The following is a 26,736-nucleotide window of genomic DNA, read 5'->3' on the forward strand; positions in this document are numbered from 1 at the left end:
CAAACTACAAGAGTGGTGTATGCAAATGGGCTTATGAGACACAACCACCAGCACTGGAGAGCTCCATGAGAAATGTTTCCTGTTTTTCCTCTCACATATTTCATGCTAAAATCATTTATGAAAGCCGTGACTAAAAACGCTTTCTTTATTCAAAGATATTCATGAACAATAACAACACACCCTAGAGATTAGCCCCTTTAAAAAAAAACCAGTTAATTTAAAATACTAAACAATCTTGCATAAGCCCTAATTATCGCTTCAGTATTTGTAGAGTTGATCTATATTTGAAGTGGGGAAAAAAATAACATTTTTGACAAGGTCTCTGGAAGGAGTGAGGAAAGCCAGTATTATTTTTAGTGGGAGTGACTTGAAAATCTCAAGCTAAATTCTCAACAGAAACACGGGATGAATTGATAAGTAGGCCAGAAGTTGCTAGTTAACTAAAAGAGGAAATGGAATTTTTATACTTTTTGCAGCAAGATGGTTTTGTAAGAGCCTGCTTGGTTTATGTCAGCTACCCTGTACTTACTTAATAACCATTTCAGAGGATATATAATAGGTAAAGAATCCAAAACCATTAAGTCATGTTAAAAATAATACCCTCTGGCCCATCTTTTCTTTTGTGTGAAGAGAATCTACATTCTCACTTACAACCAGATGACTATGTGAGAAATCAGGACCATGAGATTTCAAGAGCTGACGCAAAATAGGGACTCAACAGAGCATTTGACCGGCATTTGATTTAAGGAACAGACTGCAGGAAGAGCTTCCGGCCATGGCCACCTTCCTCCACATTTCCTTCAGTAACTGGGAGACTGCTGGAAGTTCACAACGCTCTCTTCCTACCCCAGTGCACTTCCTACATAGAGACAGCAAAGTTTCTCCCAGGGGTCAGGCAGACAGGAAGATCCTCCAGGATACCAAGTTCAAACTCTGAGTGTCTTGGACATGTACGCCAATCACACTCTAGCACCTTATCATTCTTTCTCCGAAACAATTTCTCATCTGAGTGGGATACTCAAGAACATCAGACCCCGGGTAGAGAGCGTTCATGGTGCTGTAAGTTGATGTGGAGGATACTAGGAGGAGGAAAAGACATGAATGGTCTTACCCAAGCTGGATCCTGAGTACCACAGCTCTGCATTGCCAAAGGGCAAATACTGGTACAGCTGCAGCAGGAGCCACGGGGGTAACCAACTGCTTTCTCATTGACGCAAACAAGCCAGACAAAATTCCAACATGGATGGAGAAGGCTCAAAAAGTCCTACCCCTACCTGGGGATCTGCTGGCTTGTGATAGCTGCTGGGGGACCAAGAGTCAATTTTCTTCAGTAATGTGGGCCAAGAAACTACCCAATTTCTAGTAGGTATCCCTATACCCGTGCACATACTGGTAGTGGACTCAGTAAATTTAAAAAACAGGTTATATGATGTTGGAAGGGAAACATGGCAGGGGAGCTAGGGAAGGAAATGAAGCAGAGAAATTGGAGGATACTTTCGATCAAAACACATAGAGGCATGTATGAAATTCTCAATAAAACTATTTTTAAACCCTATAAATGGGTTGGAATGACGGCTTAGCAGCTAAGCAGTTCTTCCAGATGACCTAGGCTCAATAGCCCAGCGCCCATTATGACAGCTCACAAATGTCTCTAACTCAGTTCCTGGGGACTGGATGAATTCTTCTGGCCTCTGTAGGCAACGAATGCACGTGATGCACAGAAATACATGAAGACAAAACATCCCATACAGATAAAATAAAAAGAAAGGTTAAAATATTTTAAAACCCTGGCCAGACATGGTGACACATGCCTTTAATCCCTGCACTCAGGAGACAGAGGCAGGAAGATCTCTGTGAGTTTGAGACCAGCCTGATCAACATAGTGAGTTCCAGGACAGCCAGGAGAGAGACCCTGTCTTCAACAGCAAATAAATAAAAATTTAAAAATGTAAAACTCTATTTAAAAAGCAACTAAAATATTTCTTTGTGTAGTAGTGTCTGAGATTATTTTATTCCATTGAGGTTTCTATTTAATGCTTCCTTTACTCTGAAAGACTTTAATTCAACTTCTGAAAACCCAGTTCTCAAAATGAATGAGTTTCATAACTTCCAAGTTGAGATTAATTTGCATTAAACCCAAAACTTTCAAAGTCTTTTAAACAGATTTAATCCTGCACCTTTGTAGATAACCTGTATATTCCTATGAATTTGGTAACGATGAATATTTTTTCCCTAGCTTTTGTTTGGGCCAGCAAAACTTTTCCAAAATTTAAAGTCCAATTATAAACCAAACAGGATATTTTCTAAGCTGAACAGGATATTTTCATAATGCGAAGCAATCTTTCCCCAGGTATTTAGGTAACTAAAGCAGCCTCTTAGATGACCCAGTTCACTTTCACAGAAAACACAAAGTAATTAAGAGTTCTTCACGTTTCCATCTCTCTTCTTTCTTATGTGGTCTGGATTTAGAATGGGCTTAGTTACCATGTGATTACTGACATTCAAACGCTGAATTAGAGAGGGATCTACAGAGTGCCCACTTTTGGCCTTGCTTTCTTCATGGAAGGAACCACAGAGCAGGAAACTATTACATTCTAACAGTTAATCATTCTTGCTTTCTAATCTTTCATTCTTTCTCCCAAATATTTGACTATTTTGTTAAAAAACAAAACAAAATACTGTGTCATGGGTCTGTGAAAATCCAACCCAGAAGGCTTTCACAAAGAAGCAAAGAGAGTGAAACTGCTTCCTTGCAGGTAACAGCTCTCTGCAACAATGGGCTCCATCCCAAGGAAATAATTAGTTCTGAATCTTTGGCCCCTCTGCTGTGTAAAAGCAATCAAGTCCCATAGTTGAACATGAGACATTAGTGGGTTTATGAAGCCTTCATGCATTTGGTGTTCTTGCCCCGAAACGGATAACAGATGTTACTTTCTTTCAAAAATCAAGGTGTATATTCAGCAAGATTTTTAGCAAAGAATAATCTTCCAATTTCATCCCAAACAAGATCCAAATCTTCTAAACCATGGCACACAGTTGACCACAGCCTCATGTTCTTCAAGATGCCAGAAACAGTCCTCATAAAGACATCCTAGACCTGGCTCGATGCAAGGTGTAGGTGTATTTGGGTTGATGCTGGTAAGCTTTAAATATTAACTGCGTTACTGGAGATAATTGAGGATAGATTTGATCATGTTCTAAAACTGTAGAAATCAGGGGCAGTGTGGAAACTGTATTCCCCTAAAGCAAATTTGGAAGACAGGGAAAAGATACAGAAGGAATGCCCTGCCAGAAACTACCCATAATACAGCTTAATAGTGGCCATCACCAGTGAGGAAAAACAGCAATCCAAAAAAAAGTCAAGGTGGGGAAAAATATAAATACACGAATTCCCAATCAATCAATGAGTGGGACCCAACTCCAGTTAGATAGCTATAGGTTAACCCAGAAATAAAGGGCATCACTATTGCACCATTGGGGTTTCCTTGCGAGGCCAGTCATTGTAGGGGCGGGGGGTTATAGGCAGCTAAGTAGGACTAGCAATTGCTTTTTTCCCTTGGTAGCTTACATAGCTCATCAGACACTATGAGAGCCAGTCAATTCCAAGTCAATTCCAGCTAACTTCCTTAAAGTCCTGTGTCTGAAGTATGTAACTTCAGTGGGATTCATATCTTCAAGTTCTGGAAGGCAACAAACAATAATGGTAATAGCTTATATGACTTTGGGAACTCTCCTGGACACCGACAACCTGAAGAGAGGTTTCCTGTGCTCGGCATTGAGGTTCTTATCAAATAGTCTGTGGTTCTTAGAAGGAGCACCATCATCCTGTGTGGCATAGCTACACAACACATGCATGGGCCCACATATACACACATACATGTGCCACACACACACATACACACACAAGGAGTTGGAGCAGGGATGATGTGGGAGAGTCTTCTGTTTGAGTTGATTTCATTGGCTAATAAAGAAACTGCCTGGCCCATTTGATAGACCGCCCCTTAGGTGGGTGGAGTAGACAGAACAGGAAGAAGGAAGTGAGGTAGATGGCTCAGACAATTGCCCTGCCTCTACAACCAGACGCGATGAAGCTCCAGCCCAAGATGGACGTACGCTAGAATCTTTCCGGTAAGACACCACTTCATGGTGCTACACAGATTAATAGATATGGGTTAGTCAAGATGTGAGTAAGAGGCTGAAAATAATGGGCCAGGCAGTATTTAAAAGAATACAATTTGTGTGTTATTTCGGGACATAAGCTAGCAGGTGGCGGGAAGCCGGCCCACAGCTAATTACTACAGAATGGCGCCAACGTGGATAACCGAATCCACAGAAAGCTTGAGAAAGCTTGGGAAAGAATAGAGTAAAGCATGTTTTCTTGATAGCAGCAATTTCTTGGATCTGAGCAAGCGCTCTCATCTAAGAGAGGCTTCCTGACTCAGCTTTAGCTGCAAAACCCTACAGCTCTTTTAAGAGGTCCTGCCACGAAACACTTAAATGGTGTTGATGAAAAGCTGAACGTGTGCTTTTCGGTTTTCAGCCACAGCAGGAAAAAAGTTGTGCTGTTTTAAAATGCCGGCTTTCTGAGCCATCCTGCCAGGGCAAACTCTGGCTCTTTCAAGCAGGCGGTTCTGACTATGGAGCTTTTGAGTGTTTAACACTGTTGCAGCTTGCTTGCTGGCAGGGACCTTGAACCGCCACAGAGTTGTGGTGATAAACAAGGCTATAGCCCGTACCTCTGCCATGAGGCTGGAAAGCTAAGGAATGGGCTGGATCTAGCTGTCAAAGCCACGGCTTTAATCCTACCTATATTGCTTGGTAAATTAAAGACTCGTGTGGTCAGAAAAAGAGAGATATACAGTAAAGAGAGATTCAAAGACAAAGAAAACCTCTAAATGGTTTGCAGTGAGTTAAAAATACATGCAGGCTAAAAGTTAAAGTTCTTACAGTTAAAAAAAAAGAGAAAGAAAGAAAGAAAAAGGAAGTAGTTTGTTGTGGTGGTATACACCTTTAATCCCAACACTTGGGAGGCAGAGGTAGATTGACCTCTGTGACTTCAAGGTGTGGCAGGACATACCTTTAATCCGAATGCCTGGGAGGCAGAGACGGAAAGATCTCTGTGAGTTCAAGGTGTTGTAGCACACACCTTTAATCCCAGCACTGGGGAGGCAGAGACAGACGGATTTCTGAGAGTTCAAGGACAGCCTGGTCTACAGAGTTATTCCAGGACAAAGATATACAGAGAACCTGTCTCAAAAAATAAAAGTAAAAATAAACGAAATAGAGGTTAAAATAAAGCCATACAAAGATGGAAAATACACAAAGAATCTTGATGCTGTATACTATTATGCTCTCTTTGAATTGTTTGAATGCTGAGGAAGGAGCAACAGCTGCTAAAAGATATTTGTTTACAAATGCTGCTAAACTATTCCTGAATAGATATTTTGAAAATACCTTGACTTTACAATTTGGATCTAAGGACATGATGCTTTGGAAAGGAGTTTCTTTTGTTTTTACAGAAAATAAGACCCTATGGATTGCTTCTATCCCAATATGGTATGATAGACCACGCCCTCCTGAAAGGTTGCTGTGAACACCTTCAGAAAATTACTTCACCCAACTGATGACTGAGATGAACCTGGCACACAGGTTACACCATGAAAGATCTGATTAACAGCGTCCCCATTCAGCAGGAAGCAGTTTGGAGAGAAATAACTGCGCCCATGTTCCCAAATATTGTTTATAAGTGTTCTTTTACATTTAAAGGGGGGATATGATATAGATATGAATAATTTGCATTGGTATAGATTTTGCTTTATTGATAGACATTTAAGGTCAATTTTGTTATATGTTTTTGATACTGATTAAGGTATTGTGATTGTGTAGTTCATTTTAAAAATGTAATGTATAATTAAGAAATATAAGTTGTTAATGGATAATCATCGATAATAGTAAAGCTTATAGTCATGTTAGATTTTCTAGATATATAGAGATATATTTCAGTTAGATAGACATTCTTCATATCTTTCAAAGACTATAGAATATGGCATTTTAAATGTTCTAATAACTTAGGGCTTTTCATGACAATGAGACACATCTGCTCCTGGCAGCACCAGCTACTTCAAGAGGAAGATGGGCATCGAAGAGGCTACTTATGGTGTTTGATAGCCATTTGGGCAAGAAATTGCTCTTGCCTGGACTATTGCATAAACTGGACAAAGAGAACCCTCAGAGAGAGGACTGCTGAACTTGCCTATAGGTGAGATGATCTCTCTGGGTTCCTGATTCATGAAAGAGTCTGCAAGACATTCTGAAGGACACAGCAGATAGTGACTGAACTGTCTTTGAAATTTCCTGCTTCATGGGAAAGTCTGCTGGATACTGTGGGCCTATAGGCTGAAGATAGATGCTCCAACAATACAAAAGAACTTTGGGTGACTGTCCAGGCAGCGAGATGTCTCTATCATTTCTAGAGTTTGGAAATTGCATATTTCTTATTTACTTAGGTAATAAATATTGTGTCCTTCTGGAGTCTTTGATGGAGCTGAAGAAGAATAGATAGATAGTTATAGTTGTTTTCCTTTGTTATGATAAAAGATAAAGTAGATATAAATATTGTAACTGTAATTCTTACTTGATAACTGTTTTGTTATATGTAATTTTACTATGTTAAAGTTAAAGCCTTTCTTTTTTGTTTAAACAGAAAAAGGGGAAATGATGTGGGAGAGTCTTCTGTTTGAGTTGATTTCATTGGCTAATAAAGAAACTGCCTGGCCCATTTGATAGACCGCCCCTTAGGTGGGTGGAGTAGACAGAACAGGAAGAGGAAGTGAGGTAGAAGGATCAGTAAGATGCTGCGCCTCTCCTAAATTAGACAGACCACCGTGCCTCTCCTCAGAGAGAAGCCAGACGAGATGAAGCTCCAGCCCAAGATGGACGTATGCTAGAAACTAAACGGTAAGGCACCACTTCATGGTGCTACACAGATTATTAGATATGGGTTAAAGCAAGAGATGTGAGAATTAGACAATAAGAGGCTAGAAATAATGGGCCAGGCAGTGTTTAAAAGAATACAATTTGTGTGTTATTATTTCGGGGCATAAGCTAGCCGGCAATCAGGAGCAGGGCGGCAGGAAGCTGGCCCGCAGCCCCTCACTACACAGGGAGAAGGGGTGGAAATGATATAAATTCTGTACTCATTTATGAAATTCTCAAAAATAATTAAAAATGTGAATGCATTCTATGACAAAAAGGAGGAACTAGGTGAATCCAGTATAAACTAGCTGATTTTTATCAACAGAATTGGCCCAAGCGGCTTTTATTATTTAAGAGGAAACCATGCTACTACCCCCTGGTTAACTTCCTGATTAAGGCCTTTCCTATGCCCACAAATAAGAAGGAATACCCAAATAAAATTTACAGGCATGTTTCTAACTAAAAGGAAAATGAGTGTCCAAATGTCAGTTTGAAAACCACAGTCCAAAGTCTCACTACACCATGCACCTCTCTTCCCTCTGACTAGGCTGGCAGGTGAAGACTTGTCCTTGGGGGCATTTGAAAACCGCAGGCACACAAGGAGATGCCAATCCTGAATGGCTGACACGGTTCCCAGAAATGCTGTGGCCATCAGTCACTGCAGCCTCACGGGAACCCTGTCAAGGGGGAAAAGTCCTCAGCCCAAACCCCTGGGTTGCTGATCTCATGGCTGTCCATCTGTGTGAAAGGAGAGGCCTACAAGATGAAGTCAGTCAAGAAGAAAAGACAAGACAGATACTTCTAGGAGAGTGGATCTGCCGGCATCTAATTTTATCTCAGTTAAGTCACATTTAATGAAAGAGGGATCGAGGATATAGACTGTGACAACCACAGCTGGATAAGCAAGGCACTGAATGTATGTAACCATCAACTCCTGAGGAGTGGCCCAAAACAAGCCTACAAATCCTGCAGCCAATCACATACTAGTTTCTCTTCAATATGGCTATCATTGTCTTTTCCCGATTCTATCTGAGTTCATTGGCTTTGGAAGGCATAATACTAGCTGATGTTTAATATATTCCGATTGTAAAATGAACATTAAGCTATAAGCAAGAGTCTTTAAACATTTTCTTGCCGACAGAGTCTTTAAACATTTCTTTTGTAATCACCTGTGAGCTACACGCCATTACCGCGGCCAAGTAGGTTTCTTTCTCTTTCTCAAATAACCCTCTAAAACTGAAGAAGCATTTTAGGATCTTAGGTAGTACAAAAATAGGCCACAGGTTATATAAGTTTGTTTTAAATCATAATAATTATACCACATAGAAAATAGTACAGAGAAAAGTATAGCTATACACAATATGATTCAGCCATTCCTTTAAAACAAACCACAACTCGACAAGCTTTGTTCTTCTGATCTCCTGAAGTGGTTACTAAAATAGGAACACTGTATACTAGAGAGAGGTAAGGGCTACATCCTGACCATTACTCATAAGACAAAGAATTCTGCCCTCCTTCTCCACATGGTCGAAGACAAAAGATACTTGTTAAAAACCAATAAAGAAGCATATTTTCATTAATAACAATGAAATATCTAGATTTACATGTACAAGTCCCTAAAAGAGAAATTTGTAAAGCCTAGAAAATTATAAATAGTTACAAAGTAAAAGGCTGAAAATAGCTAAAATAACGTCACCAATCCATCAAAAAACAATATATTATTAAAATGACTTTGTCTTTCAGGAACTCTGAACTAACAAAAAGAAGCTGAACCAAACTCTTATGAGAATAATGGCACACAAATCGCTTGCTATAACGGGTGTTTCTACCTCACAATGCAACCATGTCCATTGTACCAGAGATAATGGAACTCTCTCAAAGTTGCTACATTGTTACCAAGCAACAAGAAATAAAATGTCAAGATTAGCACTTTATTTAACATATCTTTATCATCAATGAATCTCATTTTTAGTCTGCTGTTCTCCATGCAAGTGGTCATGAGACTGACTTATATTTAGTAATCTATATATAAGTCACTAAAAAAGAAAAGAATTAATCCCAGCACTCAAGAGGCAGAGAAAGGCGGATCTCTGTAAGTTTGAGGCCAGCCTGGTCTACAGAGCGAATTCCAGGAGAGTTCCCAGAGCTACAGAGAAACCCTGTTCGAAAAACCAAAAAAAAAAAAAAGAAGAAGAAGAAAAGGAAAAAAAGAAGGAACTAGCAGGCATTCACCAAGTCTATATTCTACATTTATTAATGTTATAGCAATTTTAATATTGAGGTTATTTTACCATTAGATAAGCAGAATATGTCTTCATTAAATACATCTCCATTAGTCTCCATTTTTTTTAAACCAAGCCAATATGTCATGAGAATTCAAGGAAATGAACAGTCTTTAAATATTTCAATACCCTAAAACAGGTCATTTAGTGCAATTGTGTTGGATATTAGCAGACTTTCTGTCAAAGCATTTTAAACCTGGCCAAACTTGAAGCACAGAATGTATAGACACTTCTTCTAGAGAGGTTTCATAAAGGAAAATGAAAATAAAGCATAAATAACTGAAAAATTATGAAGAAAATAAATGCGAGTTGAGGACATTATATAATTCAATGGGTCTAAAAGCAAAGTAAACTATATGCATGATTTCCATCATTCCCACATCCATGCCAAAAGAACCAAGATGTCAATGACATTCTTTCTCAGATCAAAGGTTCTCACGGTTGAATGACAGAAAGATTCTTTCCCCTCTTGTCATAGCAAACATCTCTCTTCGGCTTTCCTCTTTGTGTCTGTTCAACACTGCCAGACCAAAACACGTGGGCCCAAGAGATCAGGATATAGTTTCAGTTCTCTGCTTTTTTTTTTTCTTTCATTTGTTATTGAAACAGGGTCTTACTGTGTCATCCATCCAGGCTAGCCCCGAACTCATTGTGTTGCCCAGTCTGGCCCCAAACTTGCAGTCCTCCTATGAGCGCCTCTTGAGTGTTAGGATAACAACTGTGCACCACTATGTGGTAGGGTAGGCTGGTTCTTCATCGGCCTCATTGTTCCCGCTGACTAACTGAGACAGGGAGCTCTACTGGGTTAATGCTTAAAGTGTCCCGAAGGGCATTCACACACTGAATGTCAAGTTTGGCATTTCAGCCAAGTTCTCACAAATACTGTGTCTCCACATGCCAGTCAGAGGTGTTTGTGTGCATGACTTCTGCACAGGTATGAGCAATTATTGCCTGTGTGTAGCATGAGTATTTGAAACTGGATCTACCTAGAAAACTTCCTCAACACGGTTAAAAGTATTTGCCCTATGGGGATAGCAGCTTTATTTTGCTGTTGTCATTCTGTTTACGCCATTTTTGCCCTCTTATGGTCCATAGTCTGAATCCCATTGCTTTTGTAACCCTGCATCAAGACCTTAGTAATCTCTCGATCTCAAATAAAAGACATCTAGATGGAGAGATAGCTCAGCAGTCAAGAATAAGGCCTCCTCTTCTAGAGGACATGGATTCAAAGCCCAGCACCCACATGGCAGCTTACAGCTATCTGTAACTCCAGTTACAGGGGACCAGATTCCTCTTTGACCTCACACGGTGCCAGGCACACAAGTAGTAAACAGATATATATATATATATATATATATATATATATATATATATATATATACACATACAGCCAAAACATTCATACCCATAAAATTAAAAATAAATAAATAAAAAAAATTAAGAGGAAAGTAAATATGTTTGCCCCCGAGGCATTTTCATTTTCTCTAGAACAGTCAGGAACATGGTCAGTCTTGAAACACTAATGCATAAATTGGTGTGCTTCATGAAGATCACAAATCCACACCATCCACTCAAGTCATTAAGCCACCTGGTTAAAAGCCATGTCCCCACATTCTATCAGAAAGAGAAATACAAGCCACTTTGCTCGCTTCTGTTAAGACAGTAACATCAAGTTCCCTAAACGGAGCAAGGAGTTACAACACTTAAGTTACGAACACACATACAACACACACACATACAGCACAAGCCAATGACACTGACACACACATACACACACACATATATATACACACACACACAGGCACACATATACACACAGAGTACAGGCTACTCATACTGACACACATACACACCCCAAGATGTTCCTGTCTTGAAATCACATCCTTCCTCATCTTGGTCTCACTGTCAGGCTGAAGTATTATTCTGCTGTCTGTTATTACAGCAAAGGACTGGTCTGTGTCCATTACTGACAAAAGTAATGTGTCCATTCATAATTTTAGAGACAGGTAGCCCCATCACTACAGCCTCTGCTAAGGTTCCCAAACTCAATGAACATAGAGAGAAAGCAAGATGGCAGCCTTCAGCAATCCACATTCCAGAGACTAATTCACTCCATAAGACTCCTGTTAATCCCTCTTAAGGATGCCCCATTACCTAATCTCCTTTCCACTAATCCCCAAATCATAAAGGTTCCATCAGTTCTTAATATTGTCATAATGAGGACCAGCTTCCAGAATGGGAGTGGGGGTGGAGGCTAATCACAGCCAAACCGTAAGAAGGTTGAATAATTTCATGGGAACTATTATAAAATATCCTAAAAATAAAAATCACATTTCACCTAGCTCTGAAGAAGATACCACCACTACCTCTCATGAAAGCTACGCTCACATGGGATTTTGTCTATCGGCATGCCCAGAAGACAAGAGCACCTACAGCCTCATTCTACAAACTCACTCCCCACAGCTCTGTGCATGCTACTTCTTCCATGCCCCATAAGAAGCTGCCCCTCTGTTAACTGAAAATCTAACATCCTCGTTTTCTTGAACCATGCTCTTCACTAAACTCCTTGATTACGAATTCTGTTTCTTTCCTTAACATTCCATACCCCTTTTCTCATTAGTATTTAACATTATTATATTATATTATATGCAATCCATCTCATTTATATACTCTACCTACTGACCATCTGGATCAGAATGAAGGTTCCCTGAGGGCAGAGCACTCTCTCTCACTCGTGTTTGCGGGTGAATTTGCAGCACCCTGAGAAGTGCCAGCAGTGCCAGGACTTCTGTGCATCAAAGAACTTGTGTTAAGACATCACTGAATCATACCGAGCACTTGTTTCAAGGTAAAATGGGTGGCACAGGGCTGGGGCAGGAAGGATGACGGACAGTTACTGTAGCTGTATTAGTCGCAGGAGGGTTCATTACTCCCTCTGCTTAGTCACGTATGTTCAGAGCCCTTCGTGAAAATACACATCTTAAGAATACCTTTGCAATGTTGTTTATACTGCAATCCTCACCTTTCCGTACTCTCTACCCAGGCACAACACATGGTGGATGGCAGATGTCCCCCTAATATTTGCCTCAAGTCCTCAAGTCACCCTCCTAAGAAGAGATGGCTTTGCCTGTCACTGATACGGAACATGAAGTCACGGTTTCCAAAGCTTTGCTCTTGCAGATGTAACAAAAGAAACCTTGTGTTTTCATTTTGTAAAACAGATTTTTTACATCTTCTTATGACACAGATTTTAAAAAGGGGGGGGGGGCTAAAAACACGTAGTTATCATGACAGTGGTTGAAGGGGAGGAGTAGCTCTTATCTTCAAATACATAACTCATAAATCTTCAATATTTGTGTGCCAAGCAGGTGGCTTGTCTGTATTGGTGTGTATCTATTATCTTGTTATGCAAATGTTTTTTTCATATTCAGTTATGTCAATATATCATAATATAAATACTAGGTAACAGAAATGAGTTTATGAAATGAATATAGTTATTGAAACTAAAACTCAAAATTAATCAGAATAGTTGAAAGGGGATCGTGCAAATCTTTGTTTTATAAAATCAACCTCAGCACAGCCTGATGGTGATGACACACATACATGCACGAACGAACACACACAACACACACACATACAGCACAAGCCAATGACACTGACACACACACACACACACACACACACATATATATACACACACATACACACCGGCACACATATACACACAGAGTACAGGCTACTCATACTAACACACATACACACCCCAAAAACAGAAAAATAAAAAAGACCAGAAACAGCCAGGTTATTTCAGCCACAGGCAGCACTGGCGGAGACAGACGCCCTTTCGTGACAACACGGGCACGCAGGCTGCATTATCAGTGGTCTCCGAAGTGAAGCACTCTCGGATCTCTCCCAGATTTATGTTAAGCATGCTATGCACACAGAAGACAGGAAGAAGGTGTCATGGGGGCTTGGGAGGCCGACAAGAGTCCTCCAGAGACAAAGCCAACTGAGCCCGCCTGGGAGACTAGACAGCCCCCGTTGCTCCTCATCACACACATGCAGTGCGACGCCCAGGAGTCGCTCCGGGTTGGTTTTACTCATCAACCTGTGAAGATCATCAGGGAAGACTTCGCCCACTCAGAGAAAGTCCAGAAATAACAGTCTGGGCTAAAAAGAGAAACATCTCTCTGGCTTGTGTGCCAACATATGTACTCACTTCTACTGTTTCTCTCAAATAATCACCCAGTTCCTTCACAGGGGCAGGCCAGCACAACCAGAGCTGATGGGGCTACAGCTTCATAGGGAAACACTCAACTGGCTGCCCCCTTTCTGAAAGGTGTGTGTGATGATAGTCACACACCACTGTTCATCCCTTTGTTTTTATATATCATAAGTTTATATAGAATGCATCAGAAAGAGAAAACATATTCCCAAATGCAACACTGTTATTTATATATGGTAGAAATAATTAATATCAAAGGCGATTTGATTTTCTCATCTTTTTCATACACATGTTGGTTTATTTCTTGGCATAAAACATTTATCGTGAATGAACTGTTATATAATTGAACAACATGTGTTGTGCACGATTTACAGAAAGAAAACACTTGGTAGATGGAGGCAGGAAGGTCATGTGTTCAAAGATGACTTGTTCTGGCAGCCTGCAGAATGGGAAAAGATCTACACCAAACTGACATCAGACAATGGACTGATCTCCAAAATATATAAAGAACTCAAGAAATTGGACATCAAAAGAACAAATAACCCAATTTTAAAAAATGGGGTACATACTAAACAGAGAACTCTCAACAGAGGAATCTAAAATGGCTGACAGATCCTTAAGGAAATGCTCAACATCCTTAGCCATCAGAGAAATGTGAATCAAAACAACTCTGAGATTCCATCTTATACCTGTAAGAATGGCCAAGATCAAAAACACTGATGACAACTTATACTGGAGAGGTTGTGAAGAAAAGGGAACACGTCTGCATTGCTGGTGGGAATGCAAGCTGGTACAGTCCCTTTGAATATCAGTATGGCAATTTCTCAGAAAATTAGGAAAAAACCTTCCTCAAGACCCAGCAATACCACTTTTGGGTATAAACCCAAAGGATGCTCAATCATAAAACAAGGACATGTGCTCAACTATGTTCATAGCAGCATTGTTTGTCATAGCCAGAACCTGGAAACAACCTGTTCAATATTGAAATGCTATAGCAGTTCAATAACTTTCTCTCTCCTTACAACCAAAGGGACCCTCTCTTGCTATCTACATTGTCTGTTGGACACCAAAAAGTTCACCTTTGCTCCTATAAGAAATATGTGTTGCTGGAAAGAATAAGATTATAATAGAATAAAAATTAAAAGGGAATTCTCCCCCAAGATAATGCCAGCTTCTTGTAGATGAGTAGAAACGAGAGAAACCCAGCATTAAGCTAGTCATTGTGTTAAGCTATGCGGTAGGTCTTTGTGCTGGCTGGTTTCTGTCAACTTGACACAAACCTAGACATAAACCCATATCTAGGAAACGGGGGTCGTTTTTTTAAAAAAGTACTATTATTATTTCCAGCATATGGGTGGTTATGCCTATATGGGGTGTACCATATACGTCCTTAGTACCTGGAAGCTAGAAGAAGGTGTTAGATAACCTAGAAGTGGAGTTACAAACCATTGTGTGTCATCATGTGGCTCCTGAAAATCGAACCCTGGTCCTCTGGAAGAGCAGTCAATGCTCTTACTCCAGGACCTAAAGAAGGAATCTTGGGCAAATCTGTAGAGTATTTAACATCATTGATGATTCATTGAGGGTCCATCTTGGACAAGTGGTCCTGAGATGTATAAGGAAACAAGATGAGCAAACCATAGGGAGAGGAAGGCAGTAAATACTATCCCTCCGTGGCCTGTGTTTCAGTTCCTGCCTCCAGGTTTCTGCCTCGAGTTCCTGTCCTGACTTCCCTGGGTGACAGGCTACAAGCTATGAGATGAAATAAGCCCTCTGTCATCCTCAAGTTGCCTTTGGTCATGGTGTTTAGTCACAGTACGAAAAAGTCTAACTTCACTACTACTACAGACGTATGCCACAGTCTTGTCATTAAGATGATTCAATAAGATACGCACACAAGGGCCACATTATCCGTTTTTGAATGCACACAATAGAGCAAAACCACTGAAAAATAAAACGGGACAGAAAATGGCACGTCCCCCATCGCTTGGGGAAACACCGTGCTTCACTTTCTCCGAGAAAGTGTTCCTGAAGTGTCACCATGAAGTAACACCTTAGCCAACTGTGGATTCCAAATGTCACACAACATGACCATCAGGTGGAAAATTAGGAACAAATATTCACATTTCCACGTCCCAAATTAGGTTCCCACAAAGCCCTCCCTAAGGAAGACTATGCCAAACTCCTATTAAGAGCTGCTTCAAGATGAATCTCAAAGCCACGCTGAGAATCATTTTGAAGTCTCCTTCGGAGTTCACATATGTATACCCCAAAATGGCAGGCAGGTGGTATAAGCAACTATTTCTATCCCAAATCCTTAAGTCTAAAATGTCTCTGCAATGGTCCAAGCCTCTTTCAGATGCTACGATGCCCAATGATGTCAGTCAATGCCGGGATTCAACTGCTCTGAGTGAACTTATTACAGTAGTTATTTGTACAGCACTCCGTGTTAAAGAATTCCGATCATCAAACTCAGTAAGCCAATCAATCCAAATGGTGTAACTTCCTACTTTACTGGAATGCACCACATACGACTGACTACATGTGGAACACAGTGGTCCCATAAGATCATATAACTAAGTGATATTGTACCTACCTTGTTATAAATATTTCCATATTTGTAATGGAGCAAAAATTATTTCTCAATGTATTTCTCAGACAATTTCTTGTCACTCAGCAGTATGACGTGACTATCTATCAATGCATCTTAGAGTTTCATCTTATTTTGTTCAAAGACCAAACGACTTTTATAAGCCAAGTGTATTTCCAAAGACAACACATCATTCTAGTGAGCACAGCTGACCAGAAAGCTGCCAACATAGCTAAATTATATAAAGAGAATCTCTCCATATCTAAGACGAAACAAAATAACTCTCCTTGTTTGTCCCCCTGAAAACTGACGCCAAAAATAAAATAAGATGAAATGAAAAATTCACAGCATGAATTCACAGGCCTCTTTTCTTACCTCCACCACCGTGGTTCCGGCAGCTTTGCACATGGGCAAATTGAAGTTTCTTGCGCTCTTCCTAAATCAGACAAGGAGGAGAGAGGGGGGAGAAAGATCAAAGACGGACTCCTCTCTTTCAACTTGAAAATGCAGACTAGAAGAGTTGCTGCCAAGAGTCTATGCACCTGAGAGTGCATGACTTACAACCACCTTGAAACTTAAAAGCTCTCGTGGTCATTTCATTCCATTTATATGGCTTTGAGAGTAGGGGGAAGGAAAGGCTATTTTTCCTGTTCAATCAATAGCTTTTACACAGAAAAATAAAATGGGTATTCGCAGATATCTGAAATTAAAATCTCCTAATCTTTTAACCGAGATTAAACTTGGCTGCCATAGTTAAATATTCCACTGAGAAACCTTGAAAAAGTAGAACGAGTTAGGGATGCAGCTTGGGATGAAGCACTTCCTCGGTGTGCACCAGGCCCTGGGGCTCCAACTCCATTACCACAAAGGCAAAGAGAAAGGAATAAAGGACCAAATGCTTCACAGGAGAGGGTACAGTCTTTCCTGCTAAATAAGGAGAAGCTTCCGCTAGCTGACAGTATATGAACACTCACAGGCGCTGCGAGACCACCTAACAATCACTCAGGATAACAATGGTGTGATGCATGGACCAGCTGTCCTAGTGACTACAAGTGAGATTTGTATTCTGAGAGCCTAGACCGCTTGACCACTGGGCTGAGAGCTTTCATTGGGCCACCACTCAGTGACCATTAGCACCTACGCACGGTCGGAGCTTACAGGCCCAAGTAAAGTCTTCAGAAACCACAGGCAGGCATCAGAGCACGGAAAGAAATTCTACAAATACTTGAAGTAACTGATATTTGCTATAATACTTCATTCATTTTATTTACAGGCCATCAGAGCTTTACAAACACCACACCCGATGGTCAGAGAACGCAGGCAGCGCGTTAGTTTGCCTAGGATTTCCAAATTTAGTTGCATGTCAAAAGCCTACAACTCGGGAAATCAGAACGTTAATATCACATTAATTCCTTCAGAAATAAATTTTTAAAAATGTGAGTGCTGCGGAGGATTTGACTGTGATTGAGGCCAAACCACATTTGTTAAGAATAACACTTTTTTAAAAGAACCCCTCACTAAAGCAGCAAGTCACAAAATGATGAGGAAGAAAATGATTTCTATCACCGAAAAGACCATGTTGCTCACCTCTCATATATAGCCAAAGTGGCCCGACTTCCAAAACACAACTATCTAACCTACAAATCCAAGGCATTAAATACTTATCATTCCTTAGAGTTTAATATGCAGAGGTTCATCGAAAGAAAAAGCACGGAGGCCTGTGCCTACCCAGAAAACGCAAACAAGAAGAGCTCAGCATTTGTGAAGATAATTAGCTCTTCAGATGAAACATTTAGAAGGCTTTCCTGGAAGACATTGGCCCCACAGGAAAGGAACTCACCTAAACTATTATTAGCAATTTCCCCCAAAATATCAGAGCAATTTTGACATTTTCAAGACACTGTATAAAAATAGCAATATTAAAACAAAAAACAATACATGTTGGCTGCTGTCATGTTCGCCAAGAAAATAACTACTCTCGGCCATGAAAATATAGATAGAAAATACAATTATATGTACCTGTGTACAAGAGTAGATAAACCCATTTCTTTTTTTAAATTTATTAGATTTTTCAAAAATGCCAATCCAAGTTCCCGCTCCCTTCCCTCCTCCTATTCTCTCCCCACCCCCATCCACTAATCCATTTCTTTTTAATGGGGTCTCATATATCCCAAGCTAGCCTCAAACTCCTTATGGAGTGAGAATGACTTTGAACTTCTGTTGTGCCTTCCTCCACCCTCCACGTGCTGAGAATGTAACACCATAGGCTTGAGGCAAGCACTCTACCAACTCAGTTACATCCCGGCCCTGGATCTAATTACTTAGCGAGCCATCAGCCAACAGGAACAGACAAGTACAAATACAGCATATCATCAGGGCCACTGGGACTACATGCATTTCCGGACCCAAGTGCATACACGGGTGTGCATGAATGACTTTAAGCCATTTAAAAATGGTCAGAAAGCAACTCACTGTGGTATTCACTTGTGCTGTCATAACTTAGAAAGCACAGAGCTGTTGACACCCATTACATTAGCATTGTTTAAATGCTGAGGATGTACCACAGGGCCCTAGGCAGGCACTCCACTTGAGGTATAACTTCCATTTTACTCAAGACAGAAGGTGAGGTGTTTTGTTTTGTTTTTTAGCTACTACAGTACCTGAAAATCACGTTTCCTGCCCGGTCTGCTTTCCAGGCCTTCACCAAAGCAAAATCTCCTGTGATTGCTTCCTCCAGAATGAAGTGCTGCCCATTAAACTCCCTCACCTGTGGGAAACAAAGACTCGCGGTCAGACATTGGGTGAGACTCACACAATCATGCTATGTGCTGTGCTCTGAAGAAGCACACACTAGGAGCTTAACCAGGGAGGCTTTCTCAGGGGGAGGGACCTCAAGAGACTACATCAGTAGCATAAGGCTTTCTCAGAACAGCCCAGGGAGTCTTCAGGAAGAGGATTCTGTGCACAGGTCTCACAACAAGTGTGAGTTTAGTACGTCTGAGGAACTAAAACCCCTACAAGTCTAAGCAGTAAAGTGTGTCAATATCCATTTGAATGTGTGTCTTGGTGACATTGGGGACATAGAATACAACCCCTCTTTTCTTGTCTTGGTGACATTAGGGACATAGAATACAGCCCCTCTTTCCTTCTATCCCTCTCCCCAAATAAAAATGTGTCGTTACACAAAATGGCTTTTCTATTGCTTCTCACTAATCTGTGATCTATAATTACTGTTGATACAGTCGATGATCACAGAAAAAGTAAATTAATATGAAAAGAACTGGCATTTTCCCATTTGCATGGGCATGATGTGGGCTTCCTTCTATTAACATCTTTGTAGATTTTCTTCACACAAAATTTCTGTATGGTTTTTGCCTTTACTCATAGGAACTTCTTGCTTCCTTTGCTTTTATAAATGTTGGTTTTAACTTACTGCACATCTTTAGTCATTACTGATACAACACAATGCTTTTGAATTTGTTTTAAACGTTTACGGTCTTTTGGGAGACAGCACAAAACAAAACTCTCCTTTGCCAGTATGCTCTTCCTTTCTTTTCCCCTTGGAGATTCACCTCTGGGAATTAAACAGAATTGAAACAATCCCATTGAGGGCTGGATTCCTCCCATACAACTGCAGCCCTGTGAAAGCAGAATTCTAACTGCATTCCCACTGTGCCCTCTAGTGGACAATGGAGTGGATGCGTTTTCTAGAAGGTTCCAACGTGAAGGTGGGGTTCAGTTACTTTCTGCTTTGCTTTGTCGGGGAGTAGATGCTGAGACTTGACCCTGAGGTCTCATATACATTACCATGTGACAGATCACTAAGCAACGTTCCAACCTTACTTTTTTTCTGGGTATGTGGGGAGGGGGGAGGTATTTACTTATTTATTTTGATTTTTTGAGACAGGTTCTCTGTGTAACCCTGGTTGTCCTGGATCTTGTTCTGTAGACCAGTCTGGCTGACCTTGAATTTAGAGATCCACCTGCCTCTGCCTCCCTAGTGTTGAGATTAAAGGCGAGTGCCACCACAACCGGCTCCAACCTTACTTTTACAGAGTTTCAAACAGATCATTTCTTAAAGGAAAGCTTCTCCAAAGATAGCCCAGTTTCTTGCTAGAAGATATGAGCTAGGAAAGCTGCTGATGAAGACTATACTACTATGAAATTATATAAGATTAGTTGCGCAACAACATACAAAGTTATTTTAAAGGCTTGAGTCTTTCAAAAGTCATCACCGTGAATATCAATGGCAAGGCAAGTAGTGGCACATGCCTGTCATCCCAGTTCTACAGGCAGAGGCAAGAGGACTGCTGGGAGATCAAGAGAAGCCTGGCCTACAGAGCATCAAAAGTTCCCCAACAAAGCTTTCCCCAAAGAAAGCAAACAGAAAACCCACCAGGGATGATGGCTGAGACATAGAAAACTCAAGTATTTTCTAAATATGTTTTCTAGTGTTACCTGTCTTAAACTTCAAAGAGGGAAGCAACAAGCGTTACCGAGATTATTCCTGTGCTCGCTGCAAATGGTGCAGGTGGCTTCTGCTTCGCAGGATCTTCTGGAATGCACTCCCATCAGATTTCGCCAGTGATCTTCGTTTCTGCACACTACTGTTTAACTCTAGTCCTGAGCCTTCCTTTGACCCAGCTGCTCCCTCTTTTATCTTTCAAATCACCAGGCTCCCCTGGGTTTCTCTGGGCCTCCCTTCTCATTTTCCACTGTAGCACTTCTTCTTCTGCCTGTCTATTAACTGTTAAAGAGCACCCTCTGCTTGCAGAGTGGCCCAGGACTGTGTGTCTAGTCCTACGGGTTTGGATGCCCACATATCATGCCTCCTGCTCTGTAAATTTCCTACCAGTGTTACCAAGCACTTCCTCTTCAGACTCCTGAACTTCTTAAGGACATCTCTTCCCCAACAGACAGAGCTCTCTGCTTGCCCTGTGCCTTACCCATCTCAATAAGAGCAATCCTGGTTCCTGTCCTCTATGTCATTTGCTGTGGCTCCATCACCAACATCTGACCTGATTCTAACCAGTTTACACAAACTCCACTTTACCACCTCATCTCAGCCAATGCCTGTTCCCACCAGGATCAATGCATGGCCACCTACAAAACCATAAAACTTATCGCCCATGGTCAGACTGATCTTTATAAGATGTAACTTAGAACATATCACACTCACACTCAAATTCTCTATTAACTTCTTATCATACTGAGGGAACTCTAGGCTATGTGGACCAGAAGCAAACTAGAGCCAGAGGATGGAGACTGGGGAAAGCAGGGATGGAGGGAGAGACAAAGAGATCAGAGATCGAATTTTACATAAAATTACAAGGTACTAGATTCATGCACTGTGGAGGCCCAAAAATGTGAGCCTGTTTCCACCTTGTCTGAAGGTCAGAGAGTTTCAACTTGCTGAAAGCTGTTGCCATTCCACCCTGAGCAAAGGTCAGAGAGTTGGAACTTACTTCTATTCCTTCAAGGTTACTGCCTGTTTCTACCTCAAGGGTTCCACATAGATTTAGATGAGAGTTCTGCTCTGGCAAGGTTATTACAGGTGTAGCTAATATCCAGACCTTGTATTTCAGGAATAGAGAAGCAGATATGTTTCTACATCAAACAAAAGTCTAAGGATCCAACTAAGGCTTCAATTCCCTTATGGAGATAACTTTGGATTCCACCAAGGGAGTGGTTTGCCTACAGAATGTTTTGGTCTAGGGTGTGTGCATGACTTGTTTTGTTCTAGCAACAGAATGTTTAACTATGGACGTAGCCCGTGGCCTTCAACTGGTATGTTCATTTCCTTGTATCACATTAATAAAGTTTTTTTTATCTTACTCCCACCTTTTGGGGTCGGGGTATTTTAGCAAATGGAAATGTTTAATTTCCATTGCAGTAGTCACTGGAACTCCCTCCTGATACTACCCTATATTTTCTGTTTTATTATTTTCACTCACGTCTTTGAACTCCTTACTAACTTTTCTAATCCCTATGCCCTACCCTGGTAAGTGGTATTTTTACTGAAGCTAGCCTCAACAATGCACCAGGCAAAAATGAAAAGTCAAAAAAGAATCTAGCCATATTCTCTTGGGTAGGTTAAATAAAGTGACACTTTCTAACAAGCTATCAAAATGTTAACTCAATTTTTCAGGGTACTTTTATTATATACTCCTAAACTTCATTTTCATTAAGTTCCTGGTTATCAAGAAACTTTTTACCAAATTAAGCAGTGGAAAAGCAAGACAAAATATTAAAAAAATACTCGAATAAAAGCTTGAATCAATGCAGGTCACTACCAGGAAAGAGGCAAGGTTCCAGACCGTCAGACAGGGGCACAGTTGTCAAACCCTTGTCTCCCCAGAAAAGCAACAGAACCAGCAGTACTATACTCCCAACACTGGTGGGACATCCCTTCGCTGACTAGTTCACCTCCCTAGGGGTGCAACCCAGCATTGCTGCAACCGCCACTAGCTGCTATCTTCAGTCATAAGGACAATAAGAATGGAAAGACATTTTTAAGTTCAGAATAATGCACTGGCCTGTGTCAAATTGGGAGCGTAGACCCCAGCCCCTAGCATCTATCCCAGCCCCCAGGCCTGAGAATTGTATTGGTCTGGACTTCAAATCCCAGCATGCCAGGTCCTGACCCCTCCCAGGGGGGAATCAGAACCACTCCCACAGAGTACTTAAATGAACTCCCAAAAGAGGAACACGTGGTCTCTTTTCCTTCCTCCCGGAGGTTGCTTTTGCTGCCTCCCGGTTCCCCCTCGGGGCCACCCAAGAGCGCAGCAATCCCATTAAACCTGGATATTTCTTAATTTGGCTTGTTTTGATTTGGCTTGATTGGGGATTTGCGTCGGCACAGAGCTCGCGTTAGGAAAAATTCCTAACAGCTTGCATATGGCTTTTTTTTTAAAGTTACTTCAAATCTAACTATGTCAAATACTCTATCTAGAGGTCTACCTACTGTTGTCTAATATGAGAAAAGTTGCTCACCCTAGAGTAACCCCTCCTAACCCAGTTTAAAAAGCACAGGTCAGTGAAAAGTGAAAAACTTAGCTATGGCTAAGATGCAAAATGTCAAAGTGATTGTTTGAACTCTCTATTCCATTCTACAATTACAACTGTAACCTCTTCTATAAGATTTCCTTTGTTACTTAATATTCCTTCTGTCATGCTGGGAAGAACCTGGGCAAAGAGATTAACACAATACACAGTAAACAACTTCCATGGGGCTTTTTTGTTTTGTTTTGTTTTAAGGGGAAGCATAATCATCCATAGTAGATGTTCTTCCTTTTGTTAAAGCCTTTCAGAAAACCAGTTAACTAACCCTAATTATAGTAGAATGTATAGTGATTATGGCTTATTTTATTCTAATTTATTCTAATTTCCCTCTGTGATTTTTATTTTTTTTTAATTTTTATTTTATTTTATTTTATTTTATTTTGGTTTTTCAAGACAGGGTTTCTCTGCAGCTTTAGAGCCTGTCCTGGAGCTAGCTCTTGTAGACCAGGCTGGTCTCGAACTCACAAAGATCCGCCTGCCTCTGCCTCTGTGATTTTTAAGTATACCCAGATTTAGCTAATAATCTCACCTTTTTGAAAATGAATGACTGTTTATCTCACTGAGGGAACCATCAAATGAGTCCGCACAGAATCTCCTGAGGAAAGTGGTCTCATGAGAGTCACGTGAGTGAGGAGAATCTTACCTCTCGTGGCTTGCTGGCAATGGCAACACTGCCATCTTTGTTGTATTTTATGGGTGATCCTCCTTCTTGTACCAGTGTCCCATATCCTGTGCTGGTGTAGAAGGCAGGGACTCCAGCTCCGCCTGCACGGATCCTCTCTGCAAGTGTGCCCTACGAATAAGCAACCAATATCTGCGAAAAGTCCACAAAGTGCAGTTGGGACTAGGAATACAGACACTGTTAGATGTAATTCCCATCGTCGAGAGGCTCACCACCTCCAAAGTGTGTATCAATGTATGTGCTTGGAAATCTCCAAGCTGAGGCATTAATTAAAAGACAATAATCAATTCCATTCTTGATCCACATTCAAATATAGCTGTTCATTTGTTTAGTCATGCTTTCAGTTTCTAGACTCTACCCCCACTGGTCTCTTGACATTGTATTCTACAAATGTCTACTTTAATATTTTGAAATCAAATTTAAAACTTAATTACGTAAATGTAACTATTCATATATTTTTAAATATATGAATATTTAAATTTTGTTTTACCATGTAATATGTGTAAGTGTAAACTAAAGAATTTTATCATTAAAAGCAATAGGTATGCCAGACAGGGTGAAAAATATTTATAATTTTAACATCTGGAAGGCTAAGGAAAGAAGAGGGCCATGAGTTTGAGGTCAGCATGAGCTACATAACAAGTACTATGCTAACCATTAAAACAATCATAGGGCTGAAGAGGTGGCTCAGAGGTTAAGAGCACTGGCTGTTCTTCCAGAGGTCCTGAGTTCAATTCTCAGCAACCACATGGTGTCTCACAACCATCTGTAAGGAGATCTGGTGCCCTCTTCTGGCCTGCAGTCATACATGCAGACAGAACACTGTGTCCATAATAAATAAATAAATAAATCTTTTTTTAAAAGAATCATAATAACACCCCTCATTTTAAAAACTTTTTGCTCACCCTTCCCAAACACTCTTCTCCATTTCTCTGCCCAATGGCCAAAAACCTAAAAGAAGAATATTGATGAAGACAAGAGTCCTTTGGGAACACCTGCCTACCCAAAAGGAGTGCCAGTCCCTGCCACTTCAGCAGCGTTCCTCCCATCAAGCTGCAAAGGAAGATGGGAGAGAGAAGGTGCGCCACTTGGCTGAGGAAAGAAACACTAACTTCTTTTAGTTTAAGTATTAAGGAAGTTCCTGCCCATGTATGTGGCCTCTGACAAAATAGAGATAATGCATAAAAGACTCAATCTTCAGTAACTACACAGCCTCGATGATACAGTGCCTTAACTAACAATGCGAAGGTTGCATGGGATGGTCTGGACTGTGTGTCCCTTAACTGTTGAAGTTGAAACACTAACCTTCAATGTGACAGGGGTAGAAAGGGATACTTAGATGGAAATAACCCGTAAATATAGGCCCTGCTCTAGGAGGATCATTGCTGTTATAAGAAAAGACACCAGGGAGCTCACTTTGCTCATGCCAGTGCCCCAGAGGACAAAGCAAGACATCAGCCCCCAGAAGGCAAGAAAAGACTCCCTAGGAACTGGACTGGCTGTCTCCCGATCTTGGACTTTCCAGCTGTTTTAACTGTGAGAAATGAGTTTCTGTGGTGTGAGCGACTCGATCATTGGAGGGATTTTTAGCTTGTTGATTTTTATAGAAACCCAAGGAAACTAGAAATGTATACATTGGTTCATTCACAAAACTTGAAATGAAAGCTGAGTCGTATCAAACCCAGCGCAGCACTTGAACAGGCAGAGATGCCAGTGCGGTGGGTAACCGGGTGGGACTGAGACGCTGTGGAGCCGCCGTCAGAGAGAACAACCCCCGATGCATGCCTTCTCTAGACTAGCACGTACCCGATCGTTTTCTTTTCTAAAATTTGGCTGCCTTCCAGCCTTATCAACCTGGCAAAGTTCCGAAGCAACATCACCTTGGGGCGGAAAGGGGCGCTCAGTTGCAGAGCAAAGGCAGAGTGTTTCCGAGCGGAGCACCAGCACCCTGGGCGTGTAGAGCCTTGCTTTGCCCAAAGGGCTTCGAGAGCTGCCTTGGATGGATTAGGAGAAGTGGAAACCAGGTACAGACTTGCTGTACGAACTGTACAAATGGCTGGCTCTGCCACACTATCAGTCCCCTAAATCCTCCGGCTCCGAGCCCAAGCACTTCCTCCATGAAACAGCTTCACCCTCCAACAGCCTTCACTCTCCTGACTGGAGTCAGCAAGATTTGACCACTCAGAAATCTCCAACACTGAGATTCATGAAAACTGGCTTTTAAGACAATCCCATTTCTGTAAGCCCTTTTGTTTGCTTCTGACACAATGTGCATACACTGTAGTACCATATTAAAAATGTTACCCAGCAGCGCGGATATTTTCTACTTAGCGATACCTAATCGCCCATAGTCACAGGAAGTAGTCCTCTAGAACCAACAGGAGCCACCCAAAGACAAGGTCCCTTGGTTTGAGGAAATAGCATTTCTGTCTGGAACAACAACAAAGCTTTAAGAAGGAAGAAAGGCGCTTCTCTATAAACGGGCACTGACTGGCGCTGTGAAATGAAAGCATCTCCTCACCTGAGGGGTCAGCTCCACTTCTAATTCGCCCGATAAGTACTGTCGCTCGAATTCTGCATTTTCTCCCACGTACGACGAGATCATGCGTTTTATCTGCTTGGATCGAAGTAAAAGGCCCAGGCCAAAGTTGTCGACCCTAAACAGAAAGGGAGTTGGTAATCATGAGCCCACCTACGGGATACTGTTAGCACACTTTTTGTTTGTTTTTGTTTTGTTTTTCAAAGACGTGAAACTTCAATAATTTGGAGGGAAAGCAATCTCTTCTCCTAAAGAATTCTGTTCACATTTTCCTTCTAGCTTTCACCACTCCAAGAACTCAGAAAGTGGCTTGTCTTTTTTTGTTTTACAGGCGGAGATAGGAAAGCTTAAAAGGCTGGCATGAATCCCAGCATTCGGAAG

At 41.1% G+C, this 26,736-nt stretch overlaps 1 protein-coding gene across 1 annotated transcript in view; it reads right to left on the reverse strand.

The window, feature by feature from the left end:
* Positions 1–26,736, reverse strand: part of Oxct1 (3-oxoacid CoA-transferase 1) — a 126,945-nt gene that overhangs the window by 79,803 nt on the left and 20,406 nt on the right. Inside the window, exons 4-7 of the mRNA XM_038322563.1 lie at positions 26,338–26,473; positions 23,778–23,927; positions 18,733–18,839; positions 16,448–16,508 (exon numbers count right to left, since the gene is read on the reverse strand). Of these exons, the coding sequence (XP_038178491.1) occupies positions 16,448–16,508; positions 18,733–18,839; positions 23,778–23,927; positions 26,338–26,473 (454 nt within the window). The remainder of the gene's footprint in view (positions 1–16,447; positions 16,509–18,732; positions 18,840–23,777; positions 23,928–26,337; positions 26,474–26,736) is intronic.

This window comes from Arvicola amphibius, chromosome 3, assembly GCF_903992535.2.
Source record: "Arvicola amphibius chromosome 3, mArvAmp1.2, whole genome shotgun sequence".
Classification (NCBI taxonomy): Eukaryota; Metazoa; Chordata; class Mammalia; order Rodentia; family Cricetidae; genus Arvicola; species Arvicola amphibius.